The sequence below is a fragment of the Thamnophis elegans genome, chromosome 16 (genome assembly GCF_009769535.1).
Source record: "Thamnophis elegans isolate rThaEle1 chromosome 16, rThaEle1.pri, whole genome shotgun sequence".
Classification (NCBI taxonomy): domain Eukaryota; kingdom Metazoa; phylum Chordata; class Lepidosauria; order Squamata; family Colubridae; genus Thamnophis; species Thamnophis elegans.
Genome location: NC_045556.1, coordinates 428,140 through 439,166, shown reverse-complemented (window position 1 = coordinate 439,166; position 11,027 = coordinate 428,140). Strand labels below are relative to the sequence as shown.

The 11,027-nt window shown below is 57.1% G+C and overlaps 1 protein-coding gene across 2 annotated transcripts; it reads right to left on the bottom strand.

Annotated features, from left to right (window-relative positions):
* Positions 1-341: 341 nt before the first annotated feature.
* MINDY2 (MINDY lysine 48 deubiquitinase 2) lies at positions 342-10,127 on the bottom strand. 2 transcript variants are annotated; one of them, XM_032232679.1, is made up of 8 exons: positions 9,512-10,127; positions 8,704-8,768; positions 8,158-8,229; positions 7,266-7,368; positions 6,543-6,685; positions 4,394-4,567; positions 3,818-4,009; positions 342-3,273 (listed from the first exon to the last, which is right to left on the bottom strand). In XM_032232679.1, exons 1-8 carry the CDS (start codon positions 9,753-9,755, stop codon positions 3,160-3,162), a joined length of 1,107 nt encoding a protein of 368 aa, XP_032088570.1. In that variant the 5' UTR covers positions 9,756-10,127; the 3' UTR covers positions 342-3,159. The 2 variants fall into 2 exon arrangements, with proteins under 2 accessions (XP_032088570.1, XP_032088569.1); XM_032232678.1 differs by having other exon boundaries at positions 8,071-8,229; positions 9,512-10,124.
* Positions 10,128-11,027: the final 900 nt, after the last annotated feature.

Below are 11,027 nucleotides of genomic sequence, written 5' to 3'. Positions count from 1 at the left end.
TTAGTGGCTGGAGGGGCAATCCTCAGCATTCCTGGGCAGAAAAGTGAGTTTCTAACAATAGGCTCCACCTGAGCCCCAACTCCAGCTACCAAGTGGCAACTTGCCAAAAACAGCTTGGGTTGCATTGCGTTTTCTTTGGCGTACTCGCATGGCGATAGCTGCTGACTTGTTGAAAAGTAGGGTGACGTTGAGCTGGCATATTGACTGAGGGTCAGCAAAAACGCTCTGGCTCATTTAGGGGTGAGGTCAGTCTCTACCTGGTGAAGGTCTTGGCCAAAGCAGTGACCTTCCACAGGGGGCTCCACCCCACCGCAAGGGCTTCTCAAACACCACATAAACGCTAAAACTTGAATCAATTTTTATTACATGAGAATGTCACTTAAATCTGTTAAAAATTATAAATATATATATAAAAATTAGACGAGACTAGCAACAGGTGTCAGCTCAAGACATCAAAGAACATGGACAGTATTCAACAGAAAGCAGCTAATCGCTGATCACAGTGTAAACCCATGCAAAGTGTTGGATTTGCTAAAAGGAAGCTGGTGATTGAGCCACAACCTCATCGTCCATAAATATGGAGGACCGAACAAAACGCTGCCTGAAGCTTGAATGTGTCGCATCTAACTGAGGCAAAAGGCCACGGCTGCCACTGCCACCAAGCCAGCCGAAGGCCACTCTGGGCCGAGGCTCTGCAGTGGGCGATGGGATGGAGCCACTGAGTTGGCCCGGCGGCCCTTTGCCTTCCTCTCCACGGGTCCCATGCGGCTTGCGGTCTACAGTATCGTGTAGAAGGGAGGCGAAAGGGCTGCTGTGGGGAAGAGCCAAGCCATCAAGTCACCCGAGTTGCGGAAGGAGGCTCCTAGCCCAATTGGCATGATTTGGGGGTGGGCGGGGTGGGGTTTTGGCAGGATCTTACAAAAGGATTTGGCAGTGCTGAAGAAAGGTTTTGCTGATGGACTTCCTTCTGCATGCATTCCCACAGCAGAGACCCTCGGCTGCTTTCCCTCCCAGGGTGCCCCTTGTGCATCTCCTGGGCACCTGCTACGAAAGCCCTGGTTCCCTGCGGAGGCAGAGCATGCTGGGTTAAGCTCAAAACGTGTGCGTCGTCAGGCAGGGCAGCATCAGGCGGAGGCAAAGCAAAACAAAGGTTTCTGCAGAGATTAAAAAGGCAACTTACACCGACAGTAACTTTGGGGAGAGGTAGCCAACATGGAGTTTGCTAGTAAGGCCTCGGGGACCGCCCTCCAGCTGCAGAAGCAACCCGACAGTGGGGAGAACGAAGGGCCCCCTCCCGGCACCAGCCCCTGCCTGGCTACCACTTGTCGAGTCTTCCCAACAGAGGCTGCCACAAGGACGGCTGTGCTGGCAAGACCCAGAAGCAGACTAAGCTGCTACTGCTTGGCATGAAAGATGCCCTTACTCTGTGCACTTCTAACGAGAGGGAAGGGCCACTTCTCCACCCAAGAACCACACAGCAGGCACAATGCTTCACCAACACTACAGCAGACGAAGACCAGGCCCTGAAGACGACCCCGGGCACAATTTGGGCAAGACCATTTCCCCTGAAAGTGGCACACGGGTATGTGAAGAATTGGGAAACGGACGTCCTGGTTCGGCTCTCAGAACGTCACTTCTAAAGCAAACTGCCAGCTTGTCCTGTGTTTGCTAGAGCTCCGTATTTCATAATTGTCAAACACCACGCAAAAAAAAGGCGGTGCAAATGTAAACCGCAAGGCTGATTTTTTTTTAGGATAAACCTCAGTCTGACTTCAGTGGTAGGCTGTCAAAAGTTATTAACACGGGACGGCACTCGGTCTAAAACAGATCAGGGTGATGGGCAGATATCAAAAAGGATTGGAAATATGTAAGAGATCTGCTTACATATCACTCCAACATGATACAAGGTAAATTCAGTTCTGCCAGTGTTAGCCAGGGCGCTTCGTACTTAAAAATGCATACACAGCAGATGCAAACCTCACATGTGGAAACGTCGCTAAAATTATTCTTTTCCCCCTTCATCGTCCTCCGGCTGAAGGTATTTAAAGGACTGTAAGGCAAGAGTTGGAGACCGGTCACTGCCTTGCTAGTTTGGCCTCCATCCCAAAAAGGAAAACGTATGAAGCTACAGGGCTTCCATGACATTTCAATCATCTCCTTCCCTGCCCTTTAGATGGTCACATTCTGTATGAATGTTGCCGTGGGACCCAAATCTGGGTATCGACAGCAAAGGCTGGCCTGAAGTCCCGTCTTTAGAAGTACAGCAAACATCGTCTAAAGCGTTTGCAAAGTGCTATGAAGTTATTGAGAGGATGAAGGTCGCTGCCCGCCCGCCCTTCCTTCCTCGCAAAAGCCAACGGGCAATTCCAGCCAGGAGGCGATGCATCCTATGACATGTGGCCTGCGGATTTATATTGGGGCTTACAACACTGGATTCCACCCCCACCTCCAGGGGTGACCCCTTTCCTCCCAAGACAGCACAGCCGCGCCTTCCAGGAGCCAGCAAGGGCCGCTGGTGTCCAGGGGACTCATTTGTTCGGATCCGTGTCCTGGAATGATCCACCTGGCAAGAGACAAACGATGGACCTGCAGCAGTTCACCTGTTGTGGCAGGTGGGCGACCACAGCGTCACGCTGCTCACACTTGAGGCCCCTTTCAAACGAATGGGAGCATCCCCTTCCTTCCTCCCCCCCCCTCCCTCCAGAGCCCGGCAGTTGATGAAAAACGTGGGGAGACCCCAGGGGACCTGGGCTCCTCTTGCTTCAAGGGGTTCTGAAGCCTGATTGGTGGCCGGGTCAGCCACAGAAGCTCAGCTGAAGCCTGTTGAGGGGCTCCGCCTGCCAGTCCAGGGACCCCCTTGCCTGAACTCCGTCTGCGGGGCGTCTTGGACCCCACACTGCATCTTCCCGTGATGATCCAGAGGTGCCCTCGAGGCAGGCGGTGAGCTGCTTCTCTGCCACTGCGGGGCCACGTTGACCATCGCCCCGCCACGCTCCATTCCACAGCAGGCTGCCCAGATCCCTTGGCAAGGCGGTGTTTGTGGAGATCTTCAGGAGGCCTGTGGGCTCCCCAGGCACTGGTGGCGGGTGGGCCCTCCCGCTCACAGGATCCCTGGTACTTCAAGCGGACGTGCTGGGCTCCAGAGCCACCCTTCTCCCGCTACAAAATGGCACAGGCACTCTTCTCCTTCTCCCGCGGCTCTCTCCTCTTCCGCTCGCTGCCCCCCCCGGGCTGCCTTTCTGCTGAGGGAGGGCTGGCATCGTCCTGGGCTTCCTGTTCAAGGGGGGAATACAAAGGGGGGAAAGGGGTGCTTACTGGCATCCTTAGCTGAGCTTCCATGAAGCCAAAAAGACCCCGAGGGCTCCGTCTGCCAGCTGAGCAACAGCTGGAGGGGCTGCAGACGTGGCAAATCCCCCGGAAGCTTTGGGACAGGAGGAGGCTTTAGCATCACTATTTTGAGATGGGAAAATAACACTTTCTCTCATGGTGTCTCAACAACGTCCATGGAAGAAAACCTCATTTTCCCACGAGGAAGACGATTCCCACCGTAGCATCAGAACATGCCAAAGCCAGGACAGAAAATGAATCTGGAGGCCAGGCAGAAACCCGGCTTGAGCCTCTCCCCAAGGCACAAAGAGCTTCCAAGGGAGATGCCGGGAATCCCAGGCACCGCTTTCGGCCCTTGAGTGCCCAGAACCACTTGGAGATGTGCCAGGAACCAAACCTGGGATGCCACGCGTGGAAAGGGCCCACTGAGCCACGGCCCCTCCTTCTCCAGCGGCACCTGGAACTGCTGCGGCTGCCCGTACGCCTTTACCTGGTCTTCAGCCGGGGTGGCGGCAGGGGTGGCAGCTTGCTCCTGCTCCTGGTAGTACTGCGAGGCCTGTCGGTCTTCTTCTTCCTGGAGCTTCTTGGCCAGCTCGAGGTCACTGATGTCTTCCGGGAGCTGCTCCCAACTGAGGTCTCGGCTTTGCTGCTCTTGTTGCAGAGATAAGGCCATCAGGTAGTCCTGGGATGCAAAGTCGCCATCAGTGAAGGAGCTGCACAGTTTGGCCCTCCTCCCACCGTGGCAGGCGCCTTCCGTTCAGAGGGAAGCAGAGCTCCTCAGGGAGCACCAGGAGGCCCCAGGTACGAACCCAAAACCCTGGATGAGAGAGGAGGAATCCTAGGAGCTTCCGCCCCATCCCCCCTCTCCATGGACAGGAGGCATCGCCAGAGGATTCCTGCAAGGCCTTTCATAAGGACACAGCAGGTGGCGTTTTGGGGAAACGGAGTCCTGCCCCCCCCCCCGTTTATTAAGGGGATAAAGTTGTCAGAAGGGGGGTCGGGAAGGAGAGAGAAATCGACCCCTGATGAATAAAGTCAAAAGGACGAAGGAGCTTCCCACGGATACCTGATCAATCTGATCCTGCTGCCCCTGATACACCGTTTCCGGATCCGAAGGAGGTCGCAGGTGGAATTCAGAATCACAGAAGTTCCCATCCCCGTCCACGTTGTGCAAACTTTCCCAAACCACCTTATCTTCTGTAAGGAAACCTTGGTCGGTCACCAGAAGGTAAAGCTGGCCCTGAGGGGAAGGGAAAAATCCGCTGTTAAGGGAGAACAGGCCCTGTTTGCACTGCGGTGAGCAAGGCTGCCCCCCCTCCCCTGTCTTCTCCAGAAACCATTCGGGGGAGGGGGTCTCCTTTCTTGACAAAACGGCCACTCTTTCTTCACTCTGACAGCCACCGCAGCGAGCAAAGACAATAGCTTGGAGTGCATAGGACACTCCGCTTCCTTCGTGAAAAAGATATTCCTGGGCATGTGTTGTAATATAGTTGCAGAGCCACGCTGAACCACACAGGAGAAAACAAACTCCTAAAACCCCATAACATCCTGATAGTGCATAACATAACAGTCTGAGATGTGCCCTACCAATGACGTCCAGGATTTGACCATATATAGACAGAACTTCTCTGAGCAGTAGATTAGAAATTGTACTTTTACAGGCTGTTTTTAACCACATGCGATTGCTCCTCCTGCCTTTGTCCTATCTCAATAAAAGGGGCTCTCAGACCCCCAATCTGGGTCGCTCCATCTCGAGAAAGTTCGTGTTGTGTCTTTTCTCCACATTGGCCTCATGGACAAACCACGGGAACATCACACAGGTGTGCAGTCTGAGCCTTCGAGAAGCCCGAGCCCATACTCACGATTTGGGAGGGTTCTCCGTTCGCTGATGGCCGGCCCTGGTTGCGAGACTTTGCCCAGTCGGGGGTGAGTGAAAGGCTGGCGACACAGGTAATCACGTCGGGGTCACCAAATGTCAAGTAACCATCCTCTGCTATCAAATGTGATGTTCCCGTGGTTCGTCCATGAGGCCAATGTGGAGAAAAGACATGACACGAACTTTCTCGAGATGGAGCAACCCAGATTGGGGGTCTGAGAGCCCCTTTTATTGAGATCGGACAAAGGCAGGAGGAGCAATAGCATGTGAGTAAAAACAGCCTGTAAAAGTACAATTTCTAATCATCTGCTCAGAGAAGTTCTGTCTATATATGGTCAAATCCTGGACGTCAATGGTAGGGCACATATCAGAATGTTATGTTATGCACTATCAGGATGTTATGGGGTTTTAGGAGTTTGTTTTCTCCTGTGTGGTTCAGCGTGGCTCTGCAACTATATTACAACAGGCATGCACAAGGCAGGCAATCACAAACTAACTGGAGGAGCTTCTACATCAACCTTTGTCACCTGAAAACTCTCCCCACCAGCACCCCCATGAAAACAGGGCTCAGAGCTCCCCACCACTGCAGAAGCAGCTTTCCTTCCCTGGGAAGAAAGCAAAGGGGAGGCTCTGCGATCCAGCCAGGGGGTGGAGCAGCTGCAGAGGGGGATCAACAGCCCCTCCCCCCGGAAACAAAGTGCTATCTCAGCCATCCTGCCGCACAGCGCCAGAGGAAGTCCTGCTTCCTGGGCAGAGGGGCTCAGCGAGCACACCCAGAGAAACAAACACGGAGAAGCCCAACCAGGAAACGTCTCAGGGAAGGGACCCTGGTCGTGGGATGTGCTCCGCCCTGCTTTGCCACGTAACATGTTTAGTGTGGCTTGTGTCCCATTCCGCAGGCCGCAAGCTTGTCGTTTTGTCTGATTTTTCTGGTGCCAGAGCATTTGAGAGCCTCTTATCCTAGCTGCAGGGGCAGGAAAGAGCTCAGTGGGTGAAGCAGCAGGTGGAGAAGACCAAAAGAATGTGGAGAGTAAGGAACAGAGGGGGAGAGAGAGAGAGAGAAGCTGGGAAAGCAAAGCAGAGAGAGAGAAAAGTGAAGCCGGGCGAAAGAGGCATGGGGAGGGTGGGGCATGCAACCCCCCCACCAGGCCCCCAGCATCCAGAGGCTGTTCACTTTTGCCTTAGTGGCCCCTCAGGCTGCCATGCCAGGCAGACCCCGCTGGCCTGCAGAAGGGAAGCAACTGAGGGCCGCCTGCTGACCAGGCAGAAGCAGCAGTCCCGGTGCTGAAGGCCAGCCGGGCTCCCAGGCGAAAGAGCAGTGCCGTTTGTGGGCAGCTACCTTGTGTTTGGTCATGGTGCTGAAGTGGTTGTTTCTGAAGAACACGCACAGCTCTCCTTCTTGAACGGTGGATGTCAACTCACACAAGCCATGGTAAGTTAACTGAGTGGCTGTGCTACTGAGGAACTGCTCTGCTATGGAGCCTGCAAAGAGACACCACTGCATGTGAATGCGCACGGATTCGCCCCAAGGTCCCCACTCCGAGGAGCCATTCCCCACTCAACCTCCTAGACCAGCCAGCTGCTTTGCTCTGCTTTGCTGACATATCTGACGATCCAAAGGAAGCGTGAAGGGCAAAGAGGCAGCTGGAGAAGGTTAGAAGGGGACGCACAATGAGCAGAAACCGAGCGAGGAGACACACAAATGTAGAACCAGCACTAGGCTCATCCGCACAAGCAGGTTGACCAAAGGGTAGCACCCCTTTCCATGAAGAACTGATGGACACCCCAAAAATCAAACTCCAAGATCAGACAATCCATCAGCCAAGCTTCCCTTGAGAAAATCAACCGTAGGAAAGAGCTTGCGGAGAGGGAGGCTGGGCTCTTCGGAGAATCCTTAGGAGAGCCTGTCCCAGCCAGAATGCCCTTCCCCTCCTCCCCTTTCCTGAGCTGCAGCAGCGAATGGGAACAAAAGCAGCCTTTTTCTGGCCAACCATTATGCTGGATCAGAGGAACATTTGCTCCGAATCGCAGGGCTCCACGCGCTCAAGAGCGCCGCACCCACCTTCCTTCCTCAGCTCGCTGTTGTCCGACTGCTTACAGCAGATTATTTTTTCCACCAACTGGTTGTAGCTGCAGCTGCCGACTGCTTTCACGACGTCTCCAACCTGCAGCAAAAGAAAAGGGCCAAAAGAAAAGGGTCAAACTCACACTCTGCTAAGCCAAACAGACACCAGTAGAAAGGTGCGGGGCACGGGGCTCCTGCCTGCTTGCCAGGGCAAAGCGAGCATTCCAGTGGACCCGTCACTCAAAGGGGCGGCTTCTCTCAAATGCACCTCGGGAGATTTTGGCCACAATGTTGAGATCCGCCTTTTGGCGCCCCAAGTCATCCTGCCAGCCCCGCCTATCACTCAGGGAGGGGGTCTTCCAGCCCCCTGGGCGATGAGGCAGTGGCCTGCATCAAGAAGGCCAGGAGCCACTGCAAGCAGCTGCCTGTGGACTGAGCTCTCCTCCCACCACTCTGCCTTCCCAGGGAGGGGCTGGCTGGGGGCCCTGGGGGACATCTTTCCCGCAGCGGCTGCTCGCTGAGGACTTCCTGCAACCCCGTTTTGGAAAAGCCAAACTCTGATGGCCATGTCCTTCCAGGCGCCGAGCGCCAGAGAACCTGGGCCTTTTCTTGCTATTTCTTGGGCCTTTAGCAAAGCTTGTCCCACGTGATCTTTGGGGCCCTTTAACAGCTCGGTTGTTTTAATTGCTCTTAAAAGCCTTGCTAAATTGAAATGGCTCTTCTTGTTGGTGCTTTTGGCATTAAATATCAAAGCAGCGCTTTCCCGCCCTAAAACTAATCACATAAACAGCCTCATTCTTACCTGAGGATCTACTAACCACCCGTGATATAACGGAATATCAAGAAGATCGAATACAATGCATTCGGGCGTGTATTCAAATACTCGTACCCCAGTGAACTTCACATTCACATCAAGGCCGGTCTGAAACTTGTGCAGGATTGCCATCGCATCGCTCACGTTCTGTTAAGACCAAGACAAAAATTAACGAAAAAGCTGAAGTCAGTTGAGGGCATAAAGAGGCCAAAGGCTTTGTCTGCCCTGTACTACGGAATCTCTAGACCGCCTGGCGTGAAAGAGAGCGACTCGATTTGCACTGCAACATTCTAGATGATCAGCGGTTGGCAGCGAAGAGTTGGAATTTTCTGAATCTCTTTGCTGCCATCTATGAATCAGGGGCATTTTTGAAGTCCCAATCTAACTGCCCTATTGTGAAACAGGACTTCTGTGCATCGCCACAGAGACTACGTCACCAAAACCACCTTTCCCTTCACAGTGTGATAAAAGTATACAAAAATGTGGCTGTGCGTCCCTGCGTATTTTACGGACAGGAGGAGGCTTCCGTACTTGGCATTTGATGGGGCATTTATACCAATGGAAAAATCAAAGCATTGGAATTCACTGTTAGGAAATGCCGCTTCAAGTTAAGCTTGTTACCTGTTCATAGTTTAAACGCTGGATTTCAGAGATTTCTTTTGGTTTTGAATCAAGGATATAGTCTCCTGCAAGAAAACCAAAAGTTCTCATTTGAAAACCATCACTCTGCAATCCAGACAGATTCACTCTGGCTACATACAGAGACGGCCCTCCCGTTAGAAGAGGGAGCCGACCCACACCCGCACGGGCTCTACGATGCTGAGCCGGCGCTCAATGCCAGGGAACTGTTGCTCAGCGGCACCAAGACGCGGATTCGCTCGGCCTGCTTGGAACCGTCCCGCAGCCCGAGCGGGGAAAGGAAGCCCGGAGGACGCCACGACTCCGGACAGAAAAGGCGGAGGGGGGGGGGATCTGCACTTCCTGCCGGCCGGGGGGCTCTTTCACCCCACGGGGGGCCCAGCCAGGGTGCCTGGCGGCCCTTCAGGAGGGGAGAGGCGGGCAGGAGGTCGGCGCCTCTTTCTCGGCCCCCGAAGGTCCAGCTGGCAAAGGCGAAAGCCGTCTGGGCGCTCGGGAAAGGGCGCGGCCGCCTCCCCGCCCCAGAGAGTCCGGGGGGGGGGCAGAGGAGCCAAAAGAAACGCAGCCCCAGCGCCCACCCAGCCCCCGCCCGAGAAGCAGCATCACGACCGGCGTCCTCCCTTCCGCGAGGCCCCGATTCCCCCCCCCCAGCCTCTCCCAAGGGGCCGGTCCGGGGGGAGGGCTCGGAAGGCTCCGGGGGCCTCTACGGGGCCCTCATCCGCCGCCCCCCCCACCCGGCCTGGAGGGTCCCGGGCAGAGCGCGGGTGCCGGGCCGCCCCTGGCGCGCACCCACCCAGGTACTCCATCAGCTGCTCGGCGGTGATGAGCTCCATCATGGGCGGCAGCTTCACCTTCCAGCCCAGCAGCAGCGCGTTCATGACGGCCAGCAGCGGGCAGGGCCCGTTCTCGTTCTGCGTGACCACCGGCGCGCTCGCCTCCCGCCACCGCACCCACTTCAGGTGGTACACGGCCTGCGGCGGGGCGCGCTCCCGGGCCGGCGCGGGGGGCGACGGGGGCCGCTCGGGCGGAGCCTCCATGCCGCCGCGCCCGCACCGGGACCGGGGCCGCTACCGCCGCGCCGCCATGACAGGCGGAGGCCCCGCCCCGCGGCCGGGAGGGCGTGGCGCGCAGCCGCAGTCGGGACGGAGGCGTCCGCTTGGAGCCGCTCTCCCATTGCCAAGGCGGAGCGGGGCGAGGAGGCGGCCTTTGCTCCGGACTCTCCGGCTCCACGGCCTCCGGGAGCTTCGCCAGCTGGAAGCGCCGCTTGGCCCCCTCAGGCGCTCTTGCCGTGTCCTCCGGGCGGCCGAGGCTGCAGGGGCCGCTTGCGAACTCTCCGGGGCTTCTGCGAGGGTCCTTTTGGCTCCGCTTCCTTCTCTAAGCCCCTGGGAGGCTCAACTGGCCCACCCGCCCCTCCTCTCGCCTCTTCCCCCGCCACCCCCGCCCTGTGAGCTGCGTTGGGCGAGGCGGCCCTGGAACTCACCATCCCCCGGCTTCTAGCCTGGACCCGTCGCCCCCAGCCCCAAGCGGCCTCTGTTGAGGCTCCACTGCCTCCCTTGGGGCCGACTCCGCACCCATCGCTTCCAGCCTCTTCCTGGAGGGCAGGCCTTCTGCCCCCACCCCACCCCCGTCGTCTCAGGAGGGCAACACGCGGAGCGGCGCCGCCAAAGCAAAGTCGGCCTCCCAATCGGAGGGGACTCGTTCTTGGGGGTTTCCAAAGGAGCCGCCCGGAATCGGCCACTCGCCAGAGGCCCCGAGGCCGCATCAGGCTCAGCCCGCGTAGCCCCCTCGGGCGAGCAGCCAGGAGGCTCCGGAGACAGGCACGGAAGCCCCGGGCTCGGGCGGCACAAACGGCCATCGGTGCCGGACTGAATTGGCAGCCGCCGTGGCTGATCGTGCGGGGAGAGTAGCGGGAGCCACCTCCAGAGCACACAGGGAGGGAGGCTGCTCATCCCCGCCTGGACTTCCAGTGACTTCAATATAAATCCCCCGTTTTGCACCGATGAACATCCAGCCCGCCCGGCACCCCGGGGCCTCTAAGCTCGGGTGGGAAGCTTCCTGCGCGCCTTGCAGAGAAAGGGGATCGGGATGAACCCGACCTGGCCAGCCGCGGCAGAGCAGCCCACGCAGGCGCGGACAGCACGCGGCCCCCTTTCCCTTTAAGGCCGCTCCCGCCCACGGAAAGTGGCGCACCACCCCGCCCCGCCCTCCCTCCGATCAGGTGACGACGGGGAGCGCGCGTGAAAGGGGAAGAGAGCGCGCCCTCGGAGAAGCAGAAGGGGCGGGGCCGGCCAATTCTCCCTGGGGTGGGC